The sequence below is a fragment of the Ceratotherium simum genome, chromosome 4 (assembly GCF_057802395.1).
Source record: "Ceratotherium simum simum isolate JZ-2026a chromosome 4, ASM5780239v1, whole genome shotgun sequence".
In the NCBI taxonomy this organism is placed as follows: domain Eukaryota; kingdom Metazoa; phylum Chordata; class Mammalia; order Perissodactyla; family Rhinocerotidae; genus Ceratotherium; species Ceratotherium simum.
In genome coordinates, this window is record NC_141903.1 from 41,790,647 (window position 1) to 41,813,294 (window position 22,648).

Consider the following 22,648-nt stretch of genomic DNA (forward strand, 5'->3'; position numbering starts at 1 on the left):
ACTTGCTGTATGTGGGATGCCGCCTCAGCATGGCCAGACAAGCGGTACATCAGTGCGCGCCTGGGATCCGAACCTGGGCTGCCAGTGGCGGAAAGCATGCACTTAACCACTAAGCCACTAAGCCATGGGGCCGGCCCCTGGCCTCAGTTTTCTAATCAATAAAATGAGGAGTCTGTACTACATCACACCAGAGCCTTACCCTCTGCTCTTGGGGTCTGTGGCCTATGACTTGTGCTGGGCGGGCTGTGTGGGTGTCTCCAAGAGGCAAACGGGGTCAGGGGACGAGGGTGGAGCTGAGCTGCTGGCCTACGACCAGTGTCACTGGGCTGCACACTCGAATCCACAGCTATGTGTGTGTTTCTGTGTGTGTGTGTCTACATGTGTAAGAACTTTCTATCCAGTGTCCTCTGTGCACCTGGCCCTGTGTTGAGCGCTGTGGGCCTCAAAAGAAATGAAAGACAGAGTATCTCACCCCACACTCTTGAAAATCTTACCAGGACACTCCACTCATCAAGCAGAGCACCATTAGTGGGAAAAACACAAATCAAGGTGAGAATGTGGTTGACTTATTTAATTGATGGCTCCTGTTTTTATCAGGGACCATTAGCATCGCTAAGTGGCAATTTTTGAGCCTCACCAGGTGATTTTTCAGATTTGCCCTTCTACATGGAAAGTTCTTTATGATATTTTTAACCACTTTTTTCAAAGCCCAACTCAAAAGAAGACAGGTAAACATTCCCTGAGGCTGAGGCAAAATGTGCTAATCCTGAGAGACATGCTGTGCCATATCCATGGAGACACTTACAGGGCACCGTCTCAGGTGTGAAGAGCTCAAGCCGTGGGCCACTGGCCCCACCTGTCCGCCCCAAGGTGTGCTCCCAGCTGTAAATATTCTCCTTGGGAGAATCCCGGAGGGTCCCTTTCACTCCCATCTCTTGTGGGTCCTGAACCCTCACAAAGCATCTGAATCCATTTTCACGCCAGATAAGCCGATTAGGAGGCCATTCTAGGGATCTGAGAACCTAGGAATAAGGAGAGCAAAGAGAGGCCGAGCGATTTCCCAGTGTGTGGATCTAATGAGAGTCAGTGCATCTGCAGAATCCCACTGGGCTGCTGCCTTAGCGGTGTTTGGGGAGTGAACAGCACAGATGGTGATTCGGCTGAGCTGTGTCTGGAATAACTCAATTTGCTGGAGGAGGAGGGGCTTTCTGAGCGCTCAGAGGAGCCACACCCTGGTTTCATCTTCAGTCCCCATCGCCCACCCTTCCCTGTCAGCCCGGCTCCTCTCTTTGCCCACCTCTGGGTTCTGGACTCCGAGCCAGGACCACCTCGGCCTGCAATCAGTTCAGACACGTCCCACCTGGGGCCGACTTTCACAGAGACAAGAGTTTCTGCAGCTCCCTCCACAGGCTGCCCGAATTTTGATAAGTTTCCAGTGTGGATAATCCCCAGAACAGTGGTGCAGATGCAGGGAAAGAGAGCCTTCTCATCCTCCTCCTGGCAGCTCCAGTGCTGGAAATACTCCAGAACTCTCCCTCAATGGCTGTTGTTCTCTTTCAGAGTTGTTGTGGAGTTCTGCTTTGTTTTATTTTGACCTGAGATTTACCGTCAATCATATAAGTCAGAGAGGTTCAGATAAATCTTCAAACCTCAGGAAGCTTCTCTGAGTCATCTCAGGTCTAAAAACCTCTGTTCAGGTAATTCTTCTCTGAAATGCCGTTTCCTGCCAAGCCCACATAACAGCACGAATCCCCGGCTTACAGCAGACCCTGGTTTCTGAGACCATTCTCAGGCAGTTTTCCTCTAATACCTCTCCTTCTAAAGTAAACATCCCCACGAGCCCAGCAAAGCTTCTACAGGTAGAAACGTGGAATGCATTAACATTCAGGCAGTTCCCGCCTGGAGACCCTCGCTCAATGGCACTGATTTGCAGTCCACACACCTCTCACACCACAGGGGTCTGCTTGTTGCCTTTAAAACCCAGTGGCTCTTTGGCTCGGCTCAGAAGCTGAAGAGGACTGGTCTGAGCAAACACCCAAGACAACACTGAGGAGAGAAAAACACCACGGGCCGCACCAGGCACGAGAGACACAGGCTCAGAATCCTCCCTCGCCCCAGTCTTCTCACCTGCTGGCCCGGAGTGTCCATGCCCTGCCCAGAGGTATCCTAGAAGAATAGACAGGAAAGCGCCCAGTTCTGGAGAAAGGAGGGAGGCGAGGCCTGCCCAGTGCCCTCGTGGTGCCCATATGGGACCTCTTGCCTTCTCAGTGGGGTGTGCATGGACGTGACAGCTCTTCCTCAGGGGCTGCTACCAGTTGCCTTCCTAGGGCCAGGTGGGCTCCGTGGCCCAAGGGCGTGGCTCTGCACCCTCTGCCTCCCTCTGCTCGGCCTTCCAAGTCTGGGCTTGCACAGGGATTTGTGTGTACATGACACATCCACAACACCACACACTCTCAGGTGCACACTCACACTTCACCAATACACACACACAGGTGCACTCTCACACTGTTGCCACTGTTCCTTAAAGATCTCAGAACCAAGAAGTGTCCAAAGAAGTAAGGCCACCACCTCATACCCGTTGGGATGGCTCCTATCAATAAATCAGAAAATAGAGAATATTGGCAAAGACGTGGAGAAATTGGAACCCTGTGCACTGTTTGTGGGAATGTAAAAGGTGCAGCCACTGTGGAAAACAGTCTGGCAGTTCCTCAAAATATTAAAAATAGAATTACCATATGATCCAGCAGTTCCACTTCTGGGTATATACCCAAAAGAATTGAAAGCAGCGTCTTGAAGAGATGTTCGTACATCCATGTTCATAGCAACATATTCACAATAGCTGAAACCTGGAAGCAACTCAGTATCCATCAACTGATGAATGGATAAGAAAAATGTAGTGTATGTACAATGGAATATTATTCAGCCTTAGAAAGGAAGGGAATTCTGATGTATGCTACAGCATGGGTGAACCTTGAGGACATTTTGCTAAGTGAAATAAGCCAGTCACAAAAAGACAAGTACTGTGTGACTCCACTGATATGAGATATTTGGAGTAGTCAAAGTCATGGAGACAGTAGAATGGTGGTTGCCAGGGGCTGGAGGAGGAGGGAATGGGGACTGTTGTTTAATGGGTATAGAATTCCAGTTTTATAAGATGGAAAGAGTTATGGAGATGGATGGTGGTGACAATTGTACAACATTATGAATGCATTTAATACCACTGAACTATACACTTAAAAATGGCTAGCATGGTAAATTCTATGTTATGCATATTTTACCACAATAAAAAAAATGGAGGAAAAAACAATTAGGGCCACAGATTCCAGTTGTTCACATAGATCACTTGTCTTGAACCCTATCAGACCCTAAGCCACTTTCACAGCAAATGTTTTGTAAGACCCTGTATTATCTTGAAATGAATATGTCTCATCCCAAACTGGGATATAATGGAGAAATATAAGAAAAATAGTTCACATAAAATATGCCTTTCGGTATGTAAACGTTGGGACACCAGCTCCATACGCTGACTCGGAGTGGCCAAGCACCAGCCCCTACCCGTGGATCCTGTGAACACAACAGCTCCGACAGAGCCTGTGACAGCACGTTATGTTGACAGATTGAGTACTCAAGTGACATGCTTTTGGAAGTGTGATTCTCCAAAATGGTGAACAGTTCTTGAGAAAGTTGTAAACAAAACTTATAATATGCCGCATAAGTGCCTCCCTGGAAAGTCCTTGCCAAGCCCTGGGGGAAAAACACTTCGTATATAACATCGTGTTAGATTCTAGGCTCAGAGGATAGTCACCGGATCTTTGACTTCCATGACCGTCCACTGGGACATTTGAAAATCTGTGTGGGATGCCAGCCCAGAAAGTTTGTTGTGCAGGACTGTGCTACAAACAGCAAGATCGCTAGGGTCCCTGGCCCCTCCCATTAAGAGCCACCAGGGCCCCACCAATCATTGTGAGAACCAAAAACACCTACAAAATTCCAAACCACCTCCCAGGGACAGCCCTGCCCTTCTGGAGACCAACTGCAGAGCTCCCCTGCGTGCGTCGTGCGTCCACACGTGAGCAAAGTGCTCGCTTTGCCTGAACTGAGGCCTCACTCTGGCACCAGGAGCCCTTGTCCTGCACTCTGAGTCAGCAACAACCTGGGCCTGCCATGTCTCTGGGTGAGGTCCCCCTCAGCTCAGTGGCCCCTCAAAGACCACAGCAGCTCAAAACTCACAGCAGTGACAATTCTGGACATCACTGACACCAGAGAAGCTGAATTTTCACCATCTCAGTAGCAAGGGTCTTCCCTTTGGTTAAGAGTTTGGGGGGAATGAAGCCCCTAGGAAGTCTTAGGAACAAAATCAATGGAATTGCAGGAGGTGGGGTGGTGCCCACACGCTCTCCTCCTGGTCCATTCCAACTTCCCTTCCAGGGGCTGTCCCCTGCTCCCGCACCACTGCTTCTCCTCTTGGCCTGTGTGAGGGGCGAGGAGGGAGGGGGCAGGGACCTGAGCTTCCAGACAGTGCAGTGGGGGAGCGGGAGTCCGTAAGGAGTCAGTGTCCTCCATCCAGAAAGAATTGGCAACTTGTCAGAAAACCTCATTGTGTGTGGGTTTCCCACTAACACAAAAGTAAAAACGAAAGTTCTTGATGCCGGGAGGGCTTTAGCATTTATTCAAGTTTTCAAACATTGCTCTTTCACTCTGGGACCACCTGATAGATATGCCAGTCAACCATAAAAAGTGTATGTGGATCCCTCTCCCAGGAATCCAACCAATTTTGCTTTCTCTAATAGGGATAGAAGAGGGGATTGTAAATGTCAAACGGCAGATTGTATAGCAACATCAGTTGAACCAGGCATTCGTGAGCAAATGTACCATTTATCTAACAAAGGTCTGGGTGGTTTTGTTAATTTAAATTATCTGATGCTGGGGAGAAATTTGAGGGTTTGTCCGAGAATTTGGGTGCAAGTAGAGTGGGCTTGAGCTGTGGTGGTGCAGCAGGTGGGGAAGAAGGGGCGTGGTCTACGTGGCATGTGTGTTGGGCCCAGGCAGGGCTGAAGGCTGTGTGGAGCCTTCGATGTACTGATTCTGCTTGTGGATCCGAAGTGGGCCCTGTACCTTCAACCCAGAACATTTGAAAGAAGCTGGGATGACAAAAAGGACACTCCAGGGAAAAGAGCAGAGGACACTGACCAGGGACAGTTGGCCAGCCTGACGCTAGGCCCCTTAGGGGCCTGGGTGGATGAGGGGCTGCTGATGAGTACAGTGGGCCTGTTACTGGTTCTAGGGTTGGGTTCTAGGGTTGGGTTCTGGGAGGGAACCCAGATGGAGCTCAGGGTGATGAATGGGGCAGGAGGCAGGCCAAGCACACCCAAACCATGGGCAGGCAGCAGCTCACCAGTACCCTCATGGCCCGTGACGTTATCCACTATGGGTCCCCCAGGCCGGGTTCTCTAAGAGAGTGAACACACTCACACAGGAGAGCCAAAGGTGTTGGAACACAGTCCATGGAGGAGACAGGGTGGAGACGAAGACGAGAGTGTGCGGCTTGGAGCAAACAGAAGCAGCTGGGCCTTGGCAGAAAAGTGAGATTTGAAGAAAAGCCTTTCAGGAAGGGAGCTCCTGGAAGCAAATCTTCAGGCTGGCTTTCTGGCAGGTAGTGGGAGCAGCCAGTAGCTGCAGCATAGGCATAAACACCTCTGCAGTTGCTTGAGTGTGGGCGGGAGTGACCCACCTGCTCAGAAGTCACAGGCCATGGGGGACAGCCAGCAGGGAGTCACCAGGTGGTCCAGCTGTTCATGTTTATTTGGGGATTGTGAGGAGACCGTATCATGTGTGCGTAACAATCTCCTGGAATTTTCAGAATTTTCTGGCTTGGTCAGTGCCATCTGTAAAACTACATCATATTAGCAAAAATGTATCCTAAAGATAAGCTCATTGGTTTTGGCATTTATTGTTAATTGAATTTTCCTAGAAATGGCAGCAGAGAGATTGTTAATGATCATGAATTCACATCAAGTTAAACATCTGTTCCTCTTAAGCTAAACTCCAGTAAAGTTATGGTGGCTCATAAATTAGATCAGGGAGTAAAATGCTTCTTGCTCTTTGCACAGCTTAGCAGTTTCAAAATAGACCTCAGAATGACACATTGCAACCGAGGCCCATGTAACACAGCCACATTCAGCTGTGATGTCTGTGCCAGACAATTAAGCCAAGTGTTTGCTTTGGTGGTAAAGATGGCAGCTTTGTCAGGCGGCAGTGATATGACTTACCAGGCTGGCTGGGGACAATGTGGGAACCAGGGCTGCTAATGTTTGGATGGAGGTGGGAGGAGAGCCTGCCCATGAGCAGACTCAAGAGCAGCCAACAGGTTGTCTGCACATCCGTCTCTCCCCTGGACCCCTCTGGGGGTTCTCCCGGGTGAGGGTCTCAGGATCTGAGTCTAGGGGCTGGGCCACCCTGCCAGGTTGAGGAAGGACTGGAGTCCAGTGGATGTGGCTCGAGGGCATGGCTGGCTGCTGTGCATTTCTGAAGGGATGGCCTGTGTATGCTTTGGGAAGAGAGCTGCCCTCACCCCACATGTTGGCATCTCAGAGCATGACCCACCAACCCCCACCCTAGCCCTTCCTTCGTTCCCATCCCTCTGCTCCTTAGCCCACGCCCATCCCCAAAAGGGGTTGCTCCTGCTAATGGTAGAGGAGTTCCTTCATGATGTTGAGTACTCCGTATCCTGCAGTCCCCTCTCCAATAAATTTGGGATTTGTAGGAGACTCCTGAAGTGTAGGGCTGCCCCAGTAAGGCAAGTGCCAGCCCCCTGGAGGCCATCAGAGGCTGGGGTCTTCACAGCGGCCTTGGGATTCCCCCCACCTGCCCAGAGCCCCCATTCTGCCTGTGTATACAGCCCTCCCTGAGAGCACAGAGGGTCCCCAGGGTCAGCTTTGTGTTCACTTAAGGATCAGAGCCCTGGTGTGGGATGGGACCTTTCCCAGAGCTGTGCTATGGCCGAATTCACCCTCAGGCCTCCCCACCTGGGCTGCTGACCCAAGCATACGCCCCAAGCCTGGCCTTGTTGCAGGGCTGCCCAGGGCTGTCCCGACCAGCCATGGCAGAACAAGAGGGCAAACCCTCCACCATCCTCCTCTCCACAGGCAGTTCCCAAGGAGCTGCATGTGTCCACCAGAGGTGGCTCGAAGGAGCTGCTTCTATGCAACCTAGTGCCCAGCAGGGCCACAGCCCTTCTGTGGCTCACCACCTTGCCACCGCCACCCCCCACCTGGCCATGCCAGACTTCACTCTGTGGGGCCACCATTGCAGGTTTTGGGGTGCCCCCACTGGGTGAGGTAGGGTCCACATCCCCTGGCAAGCCCAGGGCAGCTTGAGCTTCAGTGAGCACAGTTACGTGTACACACTGGAGTGGCCCCACCACACCCACATGTCACACATGCACCGTCACCCCCTACCCGGAGCTGACATGATGGATGACATGGGCCCCAGCCCCCTCCAGAGTTCCAGATCTCAGTCACTGTGGCTCAGGGTGGCTGGGATTGTCCCCTCCTCAGGGCAGGGCTGCAGAGCCACTCTCTGAGCCCACCTGCTGCCCCTCTTCACCGAGGATTCCACATCATCCAGTCAGCAGACATTTGATGAGCACCTTCTACGTACAGATGCTCAGGCCACGTGCTGGGGATGACCTGGAAGAAGGCAAGTCCCTGGCCTCGAGGGGCTCCCATGTAATGGGGCAGCCTGACAATCAACAGTGGATGAATAGGTTACAGAGAGGGAAGGCTGGGCAAAGTGCAGGGGTAGAGAAGAAGGGGCAGAGCACGACGGACCTTTTAAGATGGGGGTTGGCATGTTGGAGAGGGAGGCCAAAGGACTTGAGGGAGGAGGAGAGGCAGGCAGAGCCAGCCCCTTTCCAGTCTCCCTCGTCACCCTCCCTTCCTGGTGCCAGCTGGCTCCAGGCCCCCCTCACCTGCATCTAGGTGCCTCCCACATCCAGGACCTGGGCCTCCAGCAGGGGCCTTCACTGCAAGGCTTGTCTCACTCTCAGTTAGAATCTAAGCTTCCTGCTGCCTGGGTGGTGTCTCCAAGCCTGCCCACGTTGTACAAACCCCTCTTCCCTTTACTCTCTGGGGCCCCTTGCCCCATTCACACCTGGAGCCGGAAGCTTTGCCTGCCAGAGTGAAGATGGTGTGTGTGAGGCACAGCTGGCGGGAGCACACGTGGCTGAGGGAATATTCACAATATCTCCCTTGCTTCCTTTTGTTTTGCAATAGAAAGTGTTCCTTTGATGGACATTTAATTCCAGAGGCTGCTACCTGCTTCCTATCTCTCTTTGCTCAAAAAATTAAATGCGGGTGTGCCCATGCTCCTGCTGTAATAATGCCCCTTGGCGTGGAGGGAGTGTGGCTGCAATGGGAGAACATTAGAATCTTCAAAGAGGGACAGTTATTGAGGGAACTAGATTAATGAGGTGTCATAACAACTTAGCCAGATCTGCAGCTGACCTTTCTCATGGAGAATGGGCTTGATAAATGTAGTTCATTACCAAGTTCTGACAGGAAAATAGGATCACACTCTGGGCTCCTCAGCAGGCTGATCAATATTTTATCTGCCAAAGCAGGCCTGGTCTGGGCGCAGGAGGAGCCCTGCACACACAGGCTGGCGGGAAACCCAAGGCCAGTGCCAGGGGCTGGCTGAACTGGCACGGCCGCAGGGAGGGCACTGAGGGCGACAGGAGGGTGGCCAGGCCCTTCCAAGGGCCTGTTGAGGATGCTGATTAGTGTCAAGCTGACCGGGACAGGGACATGAGCCTCCTTCCCCAAGAGGCTCCAGAGAGGAAATGTCCACAGGTGGCGGGAAGGAAAGGAGGGAATCTTCTGTTTATCCGCAAACTCCAATTTAGCGGCCACCTGTGCCAGGCATTGGTGAAGGGGACAATGACACATGAGCCATGACCCAGCTCACCAGAGGCGTAGAACCCATTTCATCCAGAGAAGCCCTCTGGCCTGACTGACCACCTGGGCAGTGCAAAGTCCTCTCACATTTCCTTTCACATCGTGATGCTGTAAGGTGGTAAGGGGCTAGTATTGCCCCCGTTCTAAGGTGAGAAATGGAGACAGGAAGAGCAGGGGAGAGAATGCCTTTCCTAGGGTCTCACAGCCAGTCAATGGCAGAGCCAGTCTCCTGACTCCCCACCCAGTGCTCCATCCAGCCTTGCAATGATGGTCATTAGTGAGGTTGGTATCAGGTAGACATAGCAGCCCATGAGGAAGTCCGTCTCTACCTTAGGACCCCAGGCAAGGTTGTTACAGGGTGGTCCCATCACCCTGGCTTCTTTATGAGATAGTCTGCCTTGGAGCCACAGGACTCGGTTCTCAACCATGTTCACTAACTCATTCAACAATCTTTTAACACTGCAATGCTGCATGTGTAACCATCCCCTCCAGTCCCACCTGCTTGGAGCTTGCAGTCCCATGGAGGGGATGTAGCAGGTGCTGATATCACCCCATCCTGATTCCCTCAGTCAACCCCAGAGGTTATGTGCAGCTTTGGCGGACAATTCCCTATAACACTCGCCAATAGCATCCAACCGCAGGTTCCTGCATCTTCAGCCTCAGGAGTGTGCTGGGTCCTCATCTGGGGAGTCCAGAAGTGCTGGATGACAGGGGTGGGGGCGTTAATGCTTCCGGGAGCAACCCTCAATGCATGGGGGATGGAAGTTGGTGGAAGAGTGACCTGCTGCGTCACACCTCAGTGTGGTGACTCTGAGGCACACTCGACATGGTCTCTCCCAGGTCCCATGGGATGGAGCCCCAGTCCCCACAGTGGCAACCTACCCTTTATCAGCTTTCCCCTCCCCAGGCTCACTTCCTTCTTCCTTCCTCGCGCTTCTTGGGATCATCTCCACGTATACTACATGCTCTAGATCCTTGTCTTGAGGGCTGCTTTGCGGGAGCCCAACCTAAGGCAGAGGACAAGCCTCACATAAACAGCATCCAGGACCAGGCAGAGAGTGAGAGGCTGGAGGGAGGGAGGCGGTTCTGTGTGTGAGTAGGAGGGGGCGGAGCTGGGCCCCAAAGAAAAGAGAAAGAAGAGAGGGGAGAAAGCATGCGAGAAGGCCCCACCATAGGCTGTGTCAGCTGCCATCAGAGCACAGGGAGCTTACTGGTCTGGAGGGGACTTCCCTGGACTCTCCAAGCCTCCTCACGGGGCTCTATGGTCACCAAGAAAACAAAAAGATCCCTTTATTTATGGTGACACAGTTTTTCTTTACCTGGAAACCACCAAGACACAGAGGAAACATTTCAGTGACTTACTAAGTGTGTGGGTAGAAATCTCTACAGTACAAATGACGTTAGTCCTGCCCACTCATGCAGCAGGTCCCTACAGGTCCCAAATTGGCAGCCCCTGGTGAGCTCTTTCAAGACAACAGGCTTCAATACAAGCATTCTTCTCTCCAGAATCCTCTCTGGAAGTCCCACCATCCCTCATCTGTTGGTGAGGAAGCTTGACTATACTCCGGGCTAGGCCATGAGGCCCTAGCAATGGGAATGGGCCCTGGTTCAGGGCTCCGAGGAAGCGTTGGCCATTGCCATTCTCACCATCATCGTGATCAGCCCCCACGGGGCACCAGGGAGGAGTGCTGTGGTCCGCAAGCCTCTACCACACCCCCTCCAGTATTCCCTTCAAAGGGGCCAGGGTCCCTCGATGGGAGGGGAGACCCAGGCTGGCCCCAAGCAAGGGCAGAGCACAGAGTGATGAAGCTGCGGGAGTCTGGTTTAGATCCAGTGATGTTTCAGCAGCGGCCAAGAAGAAGTGAAGGGTAAGCTGTGTGGAGATTTGGGGAAAGAGCGTTCCAGGTGGAGGGAGCAGTACATGGCACCCACCCAAGCAGGAGCACGCTCCGGTGGCCAGTGCTGCTGAGGTCATTTCTCCCTCCACACCCCCACCTTGCTGGGCGTGTGGGCAGGAATGACTTGACTTGCATGATGACGAGAAGGACCCAAGCCTTGGGGATTGACCCTCTGCCCAAATTGAGTAAGAGGAGGAGGAAGACCAGAAAACAGAAGTTGTGTGGGCCAGGCCTCAGGGCCCCCATGCGGCAGACAAGGCCAGCCAGGGGCTCAGCTTTTTCGGCTCATGGGCTCAGTGTCACCTGTGCAGAGGGCCTGGCTTAACCTCTAGCCAGCCTCTGGGAGGGGCGTTATGGGTGACTTATTTTCTTTCTTTATACTTATCGGCACTTTCCAAGTATTTTTCGATGGACACGTATTTCCTTTATAGTAAGACAAAGGTTTAAAACTGGCAGCAGAGTGGCTAGCCTTTAGCTAAAGACCAGGTCTGGCAGATTCAGAAACGCCCACTGCTCCACCTCAGGAACCACTCCTATGGGACCCCACACTGGAACTAGGGGGTCGTGAATGAAAAAATTAACCGGGGACTTGGTAAACTGCCACTTTTACTTGCCTTACTAGGAAGCTGTGCATCCTGGAACCCAAGGCCTGCCTCAAGGGGGAGCTTAGAGGGCCGTCCTTGCTGGAGACAAAGGATCAAGGGCTTCCCAGTGACAGAGTCTGGACTTTGGAATCTAAAGTGCAGAAATACCCCCATTAGGGTGTCTTTCCTCTGGGGCCTGTGAGCCCCCAGAGCTATAGGGACACTAGAGGAGCTCGGTAACATGGGCCCATGGTTTAATTGAGGTTGAGGCTCGTGTAAAGCACAACTGCTCCTGAGATAAAGAAGGATTTAAGATTCTCTTCCAGGAGCCCCTTGCTTCATCTCAGGACCCCCGTGCCCAGCACAGGCCAGGCACTGTGAGGGTTTCAGGGAAGGAGAGAAGGACAAAGGGAGTTTTGCACAGTGTGATCTGCAGTGCCTGGCATCCTGCCTCAGCTCCCATGCTTCCCCCCGGCCTTGTCTTGTGCCCCTCTCCCTGGCTCACTCCAGCCCAGCCACAGCAGCTCCCTCGGGTCTCCAGACACACTGCACAGCTTGCTCCTGCACGTGCAAGCCCTGCTGCCCAGCATGCCCTTCCCTCTGCTTCCTTCTCCCACAGACTCCCCCATCCCGCAGGTCTCATCCTGAACATCCCTCCTATAGGGAGACTTCCTTCACCCCGGCCTCATTAGCCCCCCTCTATGGGCACCATTGATGCCCAAGACTGGAAGCTCCATGGTATCCTCAGCATGCCACCCAGCATGTGGCACAGAGTTTGTGAGGAAATGCTGGTCAAAGGATGGGAGGGGCATGGCCAGGGTGGGCCCTAGCAGGGGCAAGACCCTGAAGACTGGGGGTACCCACCCCTCTCCCCCAAGTTGATGTCTAGACTTTTGCCTTCCTGGCCAGGAGGTCTGTGCCCTGCAATTGGCAGGGTGGAGAAGCCAGGAGCCTGTGAACTCACAGTGAACTGCAGGGATGTGAGAGGAGGGGCAGAGCCTGGGGAGGTTACTGCAGACTGCCCAGCTGAACCCACCTCGATGGTTCCCTGGCCTGCCAGTGTGGCAGGTGTTGACTAGCTGCGGACCCCTGGCCCAGGGCAGCAGGCAGCTCAGAGGAGATCTATGACCCTCCAAGGTCTGTAAGGAAGATTGGGCGGTTGGGGGGACCAGCAAGGATGAGATCTCTCTGCCCATCTGATTCAGCCTGGCCCTTCTTTCAGGTGGCCCTGCTGTGGCGTGTTCTTAGGAGTCTGATCGTACGCTAGCATTTCTGAGTTGAGCTTCCTATGGACCCCATATCTCTCCACTATGCACACCGCTTCCCAGCATCTGGGCATGAATGCCTGTCACCAGGAAAGCCTGACGGGCCCCACCCGTGCAGGTTTCTGCAGGTCCTCCACACAGAGACTTCCATCACCGGCTACACTAAAGCTTCTATCTCTGCTCGTGTACTGCATCCAACTTCTGTCCATTTGCCAGGACCAGTTTCACCCTGTTGGGAGCTGGGGGGAAAGATTTGAGCAAAATCTTCTTCACCTTTCCCCAAACTGACCTTTATCCAGGACCAGGAAGAAGAAAAACCCAGCAGGCTGACACATGGTCCTGTGGGCAGGAGGGGTTTTAGTGATGGGAAAAGGCCACTATTTTCAAACCTGTGCAGCTGTACATACTGGAAAATCGGGTTTGCCAACTGGTGGCCCTAAGAGCTCCTGGGAATGGAGATCCTCCCAGGCCAACAGGGATGCTAGCAAGGTTAGGGGAGTGGGAGGGCCACTCTCATCAGAGCACGGAGACTCCCAGAGAGCAAATAGATTTGATTATACTGAGCGCAGCAATTGATTTTTTTTCTAAATAAACGTGCAGGAGGAAATGGTAATGGGCATCTGTTTCTGACAAGAATCAATTGACCCCAAATTGGAAGAAAATCTAGAAACACAAGCAACACAAGAGAAAATGATTAGGCCATTCAGGCTTGTCTAGTGAGGGAGGGTGGGCAAGAGGGAGAGAGACAGACAGACAGACTTCCCCATCAGCCCTTTCCCCACCAAGTAGCTTCCCTGTTTGTTGCTCTTCAGCAAATGTGGTTCCAATAATGCAAAGGGGAGAGTAGCTACCATTTTATGAGCCCTTACTCAGTGCTAAGCCAGTGCTAAGCCCTGAATGTGCATATCTTATTTAATCCTCCTAACAGCTGTGTGGGAGGCACAGTTCTCCCCTCTTCACAGATGAAATCACTGAGGCTCCTTGTCCCAGGTACACATTCAGGCAGCAGCAGAGCCATTGGAGCCAGTGCTCTCCAGCACTGCTTTATGTTGACTCTCCAACCCTGAGCTATTACCTGGTGCCCTAAACTAGCCTTGGAATTACGAGGAGGAGTCCCAGGCCCCAGACAGTCCATCCCAAGCAGCGCATTGGCCCTCCACCTGGAATGGATGGTGAGGAGTCCATGCCCAGGCTCCGGGACTCAGCAGAGCCAGGTGCTGGAAGTACTCCATCCCAGGGAGGTGGGGAAGTGGGGCTGGAGGGGCTGTCCTGCTCTGCTAATAGCCCCACAGCCTCAGTTTATAGGCTGAGCCCTGTCTGTGGTTCATCCCAGTGGCCCGTCACCAGCAAGATAAACCATGTCATGTCGCAGTGCATCACAGGCCTCATTTGCCAGAACACTGTGTGGTTCTGATGCTGTTCAGCAAGCACGCCTGTGATAAAAGGCCTAAGAGGAATGGGCTGTGTGCTTGGGTTTTAATTTCGTAAAGCTTCCTTTTGTTTCTTGGTCACAGACTTGCATACACATGTTCGGCTTGAAGTAATCCAGCTTGAGGAGTGTACCTAATTATCTTAAGCAGGGCTTATTAGTCCTGTTAACTAAAACTCCCTAATCTATGAAGCCAAGTATTCAAAAGCAGCCTTTAAGGTAGGATTAAGGCAAAAATGAGCTCTTACAAAGTGGAATTGGGGCGGCTTTCCTAAAGCCGCTGTGGGGCCGCGGCTGTGAATTCCCTTAGCTGAACTTTCCCGTTTCATCTGGCAGTGGCTCGGTGTCTGGCAGGTAGTAGGTGCTTGGTAAGTACCTGTGGGACAGGCTCCCTCCAGCATCTGCATCATGTGCAGCATGTATCCAGTGCTCAATAAATATCGATGGGATGGGTTGGTGGGCAGACAGACCAACGGGTCCCATCCCCTCCAGTTGCCGCCTGCACTGCACAGAGTAAATGCCCAGTAAGCCTTTATGAGCAGGATGGGTGGTTTTCTCAACCAAGGGGGGAGTCTTGCTGCCATGACCTCATCTTCTCTTCCAGCTGACCCGTGCACCATGGCCGACTACGCCCGCCTGAAAAATGTCCTTCTGGCACTCCAGACCCGCCTGCAGCCACTCCAGGACGGGGACAGCAGACAAGACCCTGCCTCCCAGAAGCGCCTCCTGGTGGAATCTCTGTTTAAAGACTTGGATGCAGATGGTGACGGCCGCCTCAGCAACTCTGAACTGGCTCAGGTGGGTACGGCATTCGGTGAAACTGAATTACGGAGGCATCCAGTTTCCCATTCAGCACGTAAATGAAGAGAACCGGGGAGATGCACACCAGGAGAGTCGTTTGTAACTGTCTTTCTAATGGGACGCCAAGGAGGCCTCTCTCCTGCAAGAGAAACTCTTCTCCTGGGAGTTGGAGAGCTTGTGCTCAACGCCTCTGAGAATCTCTTACAAAGAAAACAGTGTCAGTGTCTTCTCCCCACAAGCCGCCATCAGCTGATATTTACAAACAAGCTCTGAAGCACTCTCAGCTCTGGGGCAAAACACACACTTCAGAGGGGCTGCTCACTGATGTTTTCATTAGGAAACACAGCTTCTCTTCCTTGAGTCCTTTACTTTCCTCAGCAGGAAGGTGAAAAGGAAACAGATTTGGTTTCCACCACATACATTTGGAGCTGTGACCTGGGCGTCCCCAAGTCCTCTCCCCCAGGATCTCTCCATTCTTTCCTATCCAGGTATCAATGACCCAAACCCCAGCCTGCTTGCTGGCAGGAAGCCCCGCATCCAGCCCCAAGCACTGCTGTTTGGCTGGGAAATCACTTGGAGTGGGCCTTGTGGTTTGCTTCCCTCTCCTGACACAGCACCCCCCCCGAGTCCCTTTGTCCAGCTACAAGGTGATGTGATGGAAGTTAGTGTCTGCAGCAGAAAAAGCGAAGAAAGAGCAACCCGGGGCCCCAGCCGCTGCCAGCTGCAGGGAGGGCCTGTAGGCTCCCGTGGCAGAAAGGCAGGCTGGGTGGGCCAGAAGGGCCTGCTGCGCTCCTGCTCCTGCTCTGCCGGTTTGTCTATCTGGGCCTGGGGCCCTGGAGCCACACCAGGCAGGTACAGAGATATGCAAGGAGGGCAAAGTCAGCCTCCCCAAGCAGGTTGGTGGGGCCAGCAAGTGCCAACAAAACCCAAGTATGGAGCAGTCACTGGTGGCTTTGTCACTCAGGGTCCCTCCCTCACGGCCCCATACTGCAGCCAGTCCAGAGCCCGCTTCCAGGGAGTACTGGGAACCACAGATCCCAAGGCACTTGCAGACCCTACTCTGCTCGCCCACAACTGGGAAACACATGCAAGTCCATCCAGGGCCTGCATCCCAGGAGGCCTGCTGCCCACAGCCTCTCAGGGACACACCGTCTCAGCCATGCCAGCCAGCATATTACCACCCCCATCAGCGCTTGGCCCCCAGCGATGGCTAAGACCCCCAGGGGCAGGGCAGGGACCCACAGATGACCTGAGCTGCTCTGGGAAAAGCCCAGGTCCTGTTAGTGACAGTTACCTGCAGGAAGAACCATCTGGCAATTCTCCGCACTACAGGCTGTGCAGGGAGCCCCCAAGGCAGGCGGCTTTGGCTTGCCCTGGACAGAAGCAGCTGTGGGCTCTTGACACCCCAGGTCCACGTGGGTCCCAGGTGATTGCCAAGTAAATAGAACCTTCCTAGGCGTGTTGCTCTAACCTGGCAGAGGCATGCCCCAAGGCACCTGAAGCCATTAACAAGCATGGTAATTGGACTATGATTTCCTCTTTAAAATTTAATGTATTTAAAGTCCAGTTCATAAATCTGCCAAGCAGAGGCCAGCTAACATGGGCCTTTCCTTGACGCTGAATCAAATGCATTGGGGAAAAACTTGTTGGTCCTAGGAAAAGTTAATCAATTTCCAATGCAGAAACAGACAAAGGGAAATTTTCATCTTTGGGAGATTGATTTCGGGCGTTATGGTTGATCTCCCTTTTATCGAACACTCTCACTTGCTGAGTGAAGAGTCATTTTTTTAACATCATCACATTAAATTGCCTTTAGTATAGCAGACCAAGCTGAGACTGTTAAATAAAGAGAAAATGCCTCTGTCCCCCTTAAAATAAAATGAAAGCATCTCCTCTCTTCTGAGATTTTATTCTGAGCATTTTCCTTGCAAGACTCTAGTTCCTGACACACCACAAGCCTCTGGCTCCAGCTGAATAAGGGCACCTGGAATTTCTACCCTTAGTCACCTTGTGGCATGTGGCTGGTCGTGCTGGGGAGGCCTCTGTGCCCTGTGGCCCAACCCATATCCAGAAAGGAGTTCACAAGGGCCCACCCATGGCCCCCCTGTCAGAATCCCAAGAGCAAACATTTGTGTCCCTTGCAGGACAGGACAGGACAAGGCAGGCAGAGACGGGGCCCAGGCCTAGATCAGCAGAACAGCAGCTGCCCCTTTCTGGGGGGTGTGCTGCAGCTAGGAGGCGCTGCTCTGAGATTGCTAAGGGCTGGTGGAGGGGGAGGAGGGACACATTGATGGAGCAATGACCTTCCAGCTCTCCACAGCTGTAAGCCAGGAGACCTCGGCTCCCACGCTGAGTTCAGCCACTATTTGCTGGGTTTATCTGATCGGGCCCCTTCTCTTCTCTGTTTCCGTGTCTGTAGCACAGAGGGGTAGACCGGTAGCCTCATGGACACTTCCCATCTCAGACTGTCTGGGGTCTGTCTGCACAGACTGAACACTAACAAACTCTGCCCCAATCACTGTGTGACCCTGGGAAAGTCCCTTCCCCTCTCTGAGCCTCAGTTTTCTCATCTATAAAACGAGAGGATCAGACAAGACAAAACTAAAGAGCTTCAGGTGCTGGAGTCCTCACCCCTCCCTCAGGCAGTGACCAGAGCCTGAGCCATTTCCCAGCAATACCCACAGCTCTGAACTCACTCGGACTCTGGCCCTGTTGCCTTCCTGCAGCACGTGCTGAAGGAGGAGGACTTCCTCGGGTGCTCGCCGGGCGACCTCCTCCGATTTGATGACTACAACAATGATGGCTACCTGACCCTGCATGAGTTCTACACAGCCTTCCGTAAGTCAGGCCCCAGTCCGGGGCCCCAGTGGGCAAACGGGCTTGTTTCTGCAGGCATTCCTGCACCAAAATGGTGTCAAGGTCTGGAATCGGTCCTCGGCTGTCTCCAAGGTTGATTTCTTTTATAGGTGAAAGTAGCTGAATTTGTTTTGCAACAAGCCTGAGTTTAAGGGTAAAGGAGAGTGGGTGGGAGAGAGGGACGCTGGCTCTGTTCCTTTTGGATAAACGCTCTTCTCACTGTTGTTGGAGGAGCCCAGGACTGCAATCTAAGCGTGGCTGGGAGGGCACTGCGGGACACCCCTGGGGGATTCTATGACTGCATATGGAGGGAACAGATTTAGGGTTATCCCCAGGCTATGGCCTGGCCCCACTGGGGAGTCTTGCCTGGGGGCAAATCCTGCAGGAGGGTTCTGGAGGCTTGGCCAGCAGGAGAGGGAGCAGTCACTACCAGCGACAATGGAGAGTGAGGGTCCAGATTGAAGAGAGGTGGGGATTCCCTGGAGAAAAACAGAAGGGAGATGCTCTATGTGAAAACGGAGGAGGCGCTCAGAGCAGACCCTCTGGGGGTCCTGGTGCATCCCGAGAGTGGGTAGAATACCCAAGGACCTGTGTCTTTCCATGGTGGGTTCCTCCAAGAGATTAGCTCATGTCAACTATAGGGGCAGCTGGGACGGGGCTTCCAAGAGACGCGAGATCTGAGAACGAGCCCCAGATGGCTCTGGACAGAGGTCAGCAGTGACGAGAGGGGAAAGCAGTGCTGGGCCCAAACTTGAGACAAGAGGGGCCATTATTGGCCCCAAAAGATGAAGCCCCTTTATGTCAGACAGCGTTCAGGCTCTGCTTAAAGCAGGTAACGTGTGCGCCCTGTGTGATGCGCCCTGTGTGATGTGTCCTTGGATGTGACCTGCACAGCTCCTAATTGCAGGCCCTGGAATTTGGGAAGTAGGTGTGAGACCCCCAGGCTGCACTGAGTACCCTGAGACACAGACCCTGGCATCCTCACCCCCAACCCCAACCTCCTCCTGGAGTTCCATTTTTCAGCAAGGTACTCCTGCTTCCTGTTGACATCTCTTTGTGCTGCTGTTATTCCAAACATTCACAAGGCCTGAGTAGTCCTCGTGATTCATTGGCAAGAATGGCTCTTTTGGCGGGTAGAAGAGGTGCTTGTGACATAAGAGGACAGAAACGAGTGTGATTCCTCCCTGTGGGAAATGTCCATGAGCTTGATGCAGGCAGTGCCTTTCTAGTTCACGGCATCCTTGTTGCCAAGGACCCAAGTCCAACCCCCAGTTACAGGGCCCTGCTTCATATCCTGTGACTCGGTACGGTCCCCCATCCTCCTCCTCCCCGCCCACTCTTAAAACTCATGTCTACGTGCAGTAGTTCATCATAAGGTGTGAATGTCTGGTGAGCTTAACCTGCTGTGGAAGGTGTTTGCTTTGCAGATCAAGGAGCTTATTCCCTGAAATAAATCTCTAAGAATGTGTGGTAGTATCAGCGACTCCATAGACCCAGCTCGTGAGAGCTGATGGTTAGATCTTCAGGGCTTTTGCAAGGCAAATAGTTATATAGTTGGTGGCTTTAAATCAGCCATGCTGGGAGTGTTTACACAGCAGAAATTTATACTATACAAATGCTACAAAAGCGGGGGAGTGGTACTTTTTTCCTCTGGAGAGCCAGTTGTTAAGCACTGACCTGCACACCCTGGACAAGACCCTCCCTCCTGTCCTTAGCATCTGCCTCCTGCAATATCCTCTCCATCCACCTTCCCCAAACCGAGACCCCCAATGATTCTGATCCCATAGACATGAGCAAGAAGAGATGTCAGGGCAGATGGCGGGGTGAGCAGCCCTACTCATCAGGAAAGCAGCAGCATGAGTTCTGGGGACACTTCTGAGACATGCCCAGCAGTGCTTTCTGGTCCAAGGCCCTTCTGCAAAAGTCACTAGGAAGGAAAATGTTGGTGCATTTAAGAGCCAGGGACCAAGACTGGACTTCAAGAATTTGGGGGGATATACCAGGCACCACCACTCAGATGTCCCACAATGGCATCGTTTAGCAGAGAATGGCACTGCACAGGCACCATCCTGGTACCCAGTACCGCAGAAGCCTCTGCTTCATGAGCTCTGTTCTTGGGAATCGGTCTGGGGCCAAACAGGAAGCTATTGGCTTTACTCTCGAGGAGATGGAAGCAACCCTGTGGCCGCTGATGAAAGAGAAGGCCCCTGGGCCTCTCCAATGAACGTCATTATAAGCCAGAGCTGCCCGTGGGAAAGGAGGGAAGTCATCACTTCACCTCCAGCCGTGTATCTATGCAGAGCAACGTGGTGTGTGTTCCCTTCATTCCTGGATTATTATTTGAAAAGCTTTATAATCATCATTTTTAAAGCAAATTAGATTCTGCTGTTGCCTTGGACTTGTTTTGAACCAGGCAAACCATTTATCACAGCCCAACCCAAATAATAAATATGCAATAAAATGTAAACTTGCAGCCATTAAGGAAGCCACAGAATGAGTTAACCGGCTATGAAGACTTGACATGCAACCCCTCAGAGCACATAGGGATCAATGGTTTTTCAAAGTCATGGGAACTCTAAATCCCCATAGCTCTGGGAATGGATTTATGGTTCAGTGAATGTTAAATAGGTAATTGAAATGAGACATAGAGGTACAACTTATCACCCAGAAATCAATGGGCATTAAAGAAATCTCACTAAAACTCAGAACGTAATATCTCAAACATTTCAGCAACAACATTTTGGATTTAATTTTAAAAACTGGAGCTGATGGGCTGGCAGAGGTTGAGACTTTAAAATTGTATTTTTTAGTCTCTATTTTGCCAGGTCCTTGGGTACTAGGCAGGGGAGGGTCTGTGGGGTGACTCCTGGCACGGCTCAGTCACTCTATTAAATGATGGGTTTGGAGGCCTTTTCCCTGGAGAAGTGGATTGTATTTACAAGTTTATGGTGTTGGGGCGTCTCCTAAATCATATCTTCTCGTGCAGCTGGCCTAGCCCAGGCTGGTCCGCTATTTGCCATTGTCTACAGGTGGCTGACGTCAATGCCGGGAATCCTGTGGCTGGTGGCTGCCATGCTCAGCTGAGCTGGTTCACAGGGGGACTGCACCCTCCTCCTGGCTCTGCAGAACAGGTGGCCCATCCCCAGGGAGGAGGGCAGAGGCCAGGTCCCTTAGCCCTGGGAGTCAGTTCAGTCCCTTTCTCTCAGATGGAGCTAAGGCTCCTAGTCGCCCATCTCTGTGCAGTGACAGGAGTGAAATATAAGGGTGGCCTTCCTCTCTTCCTCCATTTATCACCTAAATGTTCTCTTCAAGTTGCTTTTGGCTTTCCAAACCACGGGCTGAACTTGGAACTCAAGACACAGTGTCATCTCAGCATGTGCCCCTCACCCTTCCCCCCCCACTCTCCGACAAGCTGCAGGACCACTGGTCCCTGCTATGAGGCAATGATTCAGGCCCCAGGGTCACCGGTGAGCAAGATGCGTGCTGGCCCTATCTGTTCATCACAGTAAATTCGTCTAAAAGTTGCTCAATTAAAAAGCTTTTCAATAATGCATGTTTTTGCACTTTTCTGAATGCTTGGGTTGGGATCGTGGGAAAAACATGTTGCTTAAACGAGGATTTTTCTCTCACTTTAAATTCATTACAAGTTTCTTCTGCTTTTTAGAAAGATACTTGTCCTTTTAATTAATCCTATGAGAACAGTGTGTTGGACGCAAAGGAAGGGTTTGAGCAGCTAGCAGTGCAGGATAAAGGGCTTCCCGTGTTAACGTTCTGGGATCACGATGCATAGTGTCCAGGAGGAGAACTCATGTCAGGAGGACCACAGGGAGCTGGCTGTGTGAGAGTCAGACACCCTCCCTCAGCTCCAGGCAAGCAGAAAGGAAAACAGTGATTTACTCTGATTATTGCAATACCTCTGTATCCAGGGCAACTCTGTGAAACAGATGAAATGGTCACCCAGTGAATTTACAGCTGTTTTTCTGCCATTGTTGCTGCAAAATGAAAGGATGGTGCAGCTTCGCCTCGCACATCATTATCCTCTGGAATGGATAATGACCAGCACAGGCCAGACACATCATCTTAGTCAGTTCTCACAGCCCCGCTGTGATAAGCAGGATGGTAAAACAAAACAACGGCAAGTATCCCTCCCCCAGATCTATCTGGCTCCTTATCCGTGCAGGGTGAGTTCAGACAGGGAGTTTCAATGGCAAGGATATCACTTTATCCCACTCCATTTGGTTCCTGAGTTTGGGATCATGAGTAACAAAATTTCAGATAGCATGGGCTTTATCAAAAATTTTCTCTTAATCTGTTCGGCTCTTGAGTCTGGAGAGCAAGCGGTAACTGGCACTGGTCTCGGTGTTGGCTGAGGCTAAGACCATTGGTGTGAAGACTCCCCAACCCCAAAGGGAGAACCTGGTTGCCTCCCGCAGGACTTGCAAATCCAGCCACCAAAAAACTGATTCACTGCCCTTGGTCCCTCGTTTGCTCGAGGGCATAAAACAGTTAAATTGGAGCAGCCACAGGGGGAATCGAGAAGTAGAAGACAGAGGTGCAGTGAGTCTCACCACCTCCTCCCAAGTACAGAGGTGGGGGTGCTTGCTCCTCACCTCAAGGGCAGAGAGATGGGCTCCAAGGAAGCTTCCATATGAGCTTGCTGTGTGCTTCTGAAGCCAACGTCAGTGTGCCATCTGAATGATTTTGCTTGTCAATATCACTTTAGTTAGTAATGGGCTCTTAATACTCTGGTCATATAAAACAACACCTAACATTTGTCGTATGTCAGCACTGTGTATTATGTCCCAACTTTACAGATGAAGAAACTGAAACTCGGAGAGTTTAAGTTGCTAACCCAAAGTCA

At 52.2% G+C, this 22,648-nt stretch overlaps 1 protein-coding gene across 1 annotated transcript in view; it reads left to right on the forward strand.

The window, feature by feature from the left end:
• The window catches only part of FSTL4 (follistatin like 4), a 398,184-nt gene that overhangs the window by 268,860 nt on the left and 106,676 nt on the right, over positions 1-22,648 (forward strand). The window contains exons 5-6 of the mRNA XM_087430303.1: positions 14,735-14,928; positions 17,658-17,769. Of these exons, the coding sequence (XP_087286429.1) occupies positions 14,735-14,928; positions 17,658-17,769 (306 nt within the window). The remainder of the gene's footprint in view (positions 1-14,734; positions 14,929-17,657; positions 17,770-22,648) is intronic.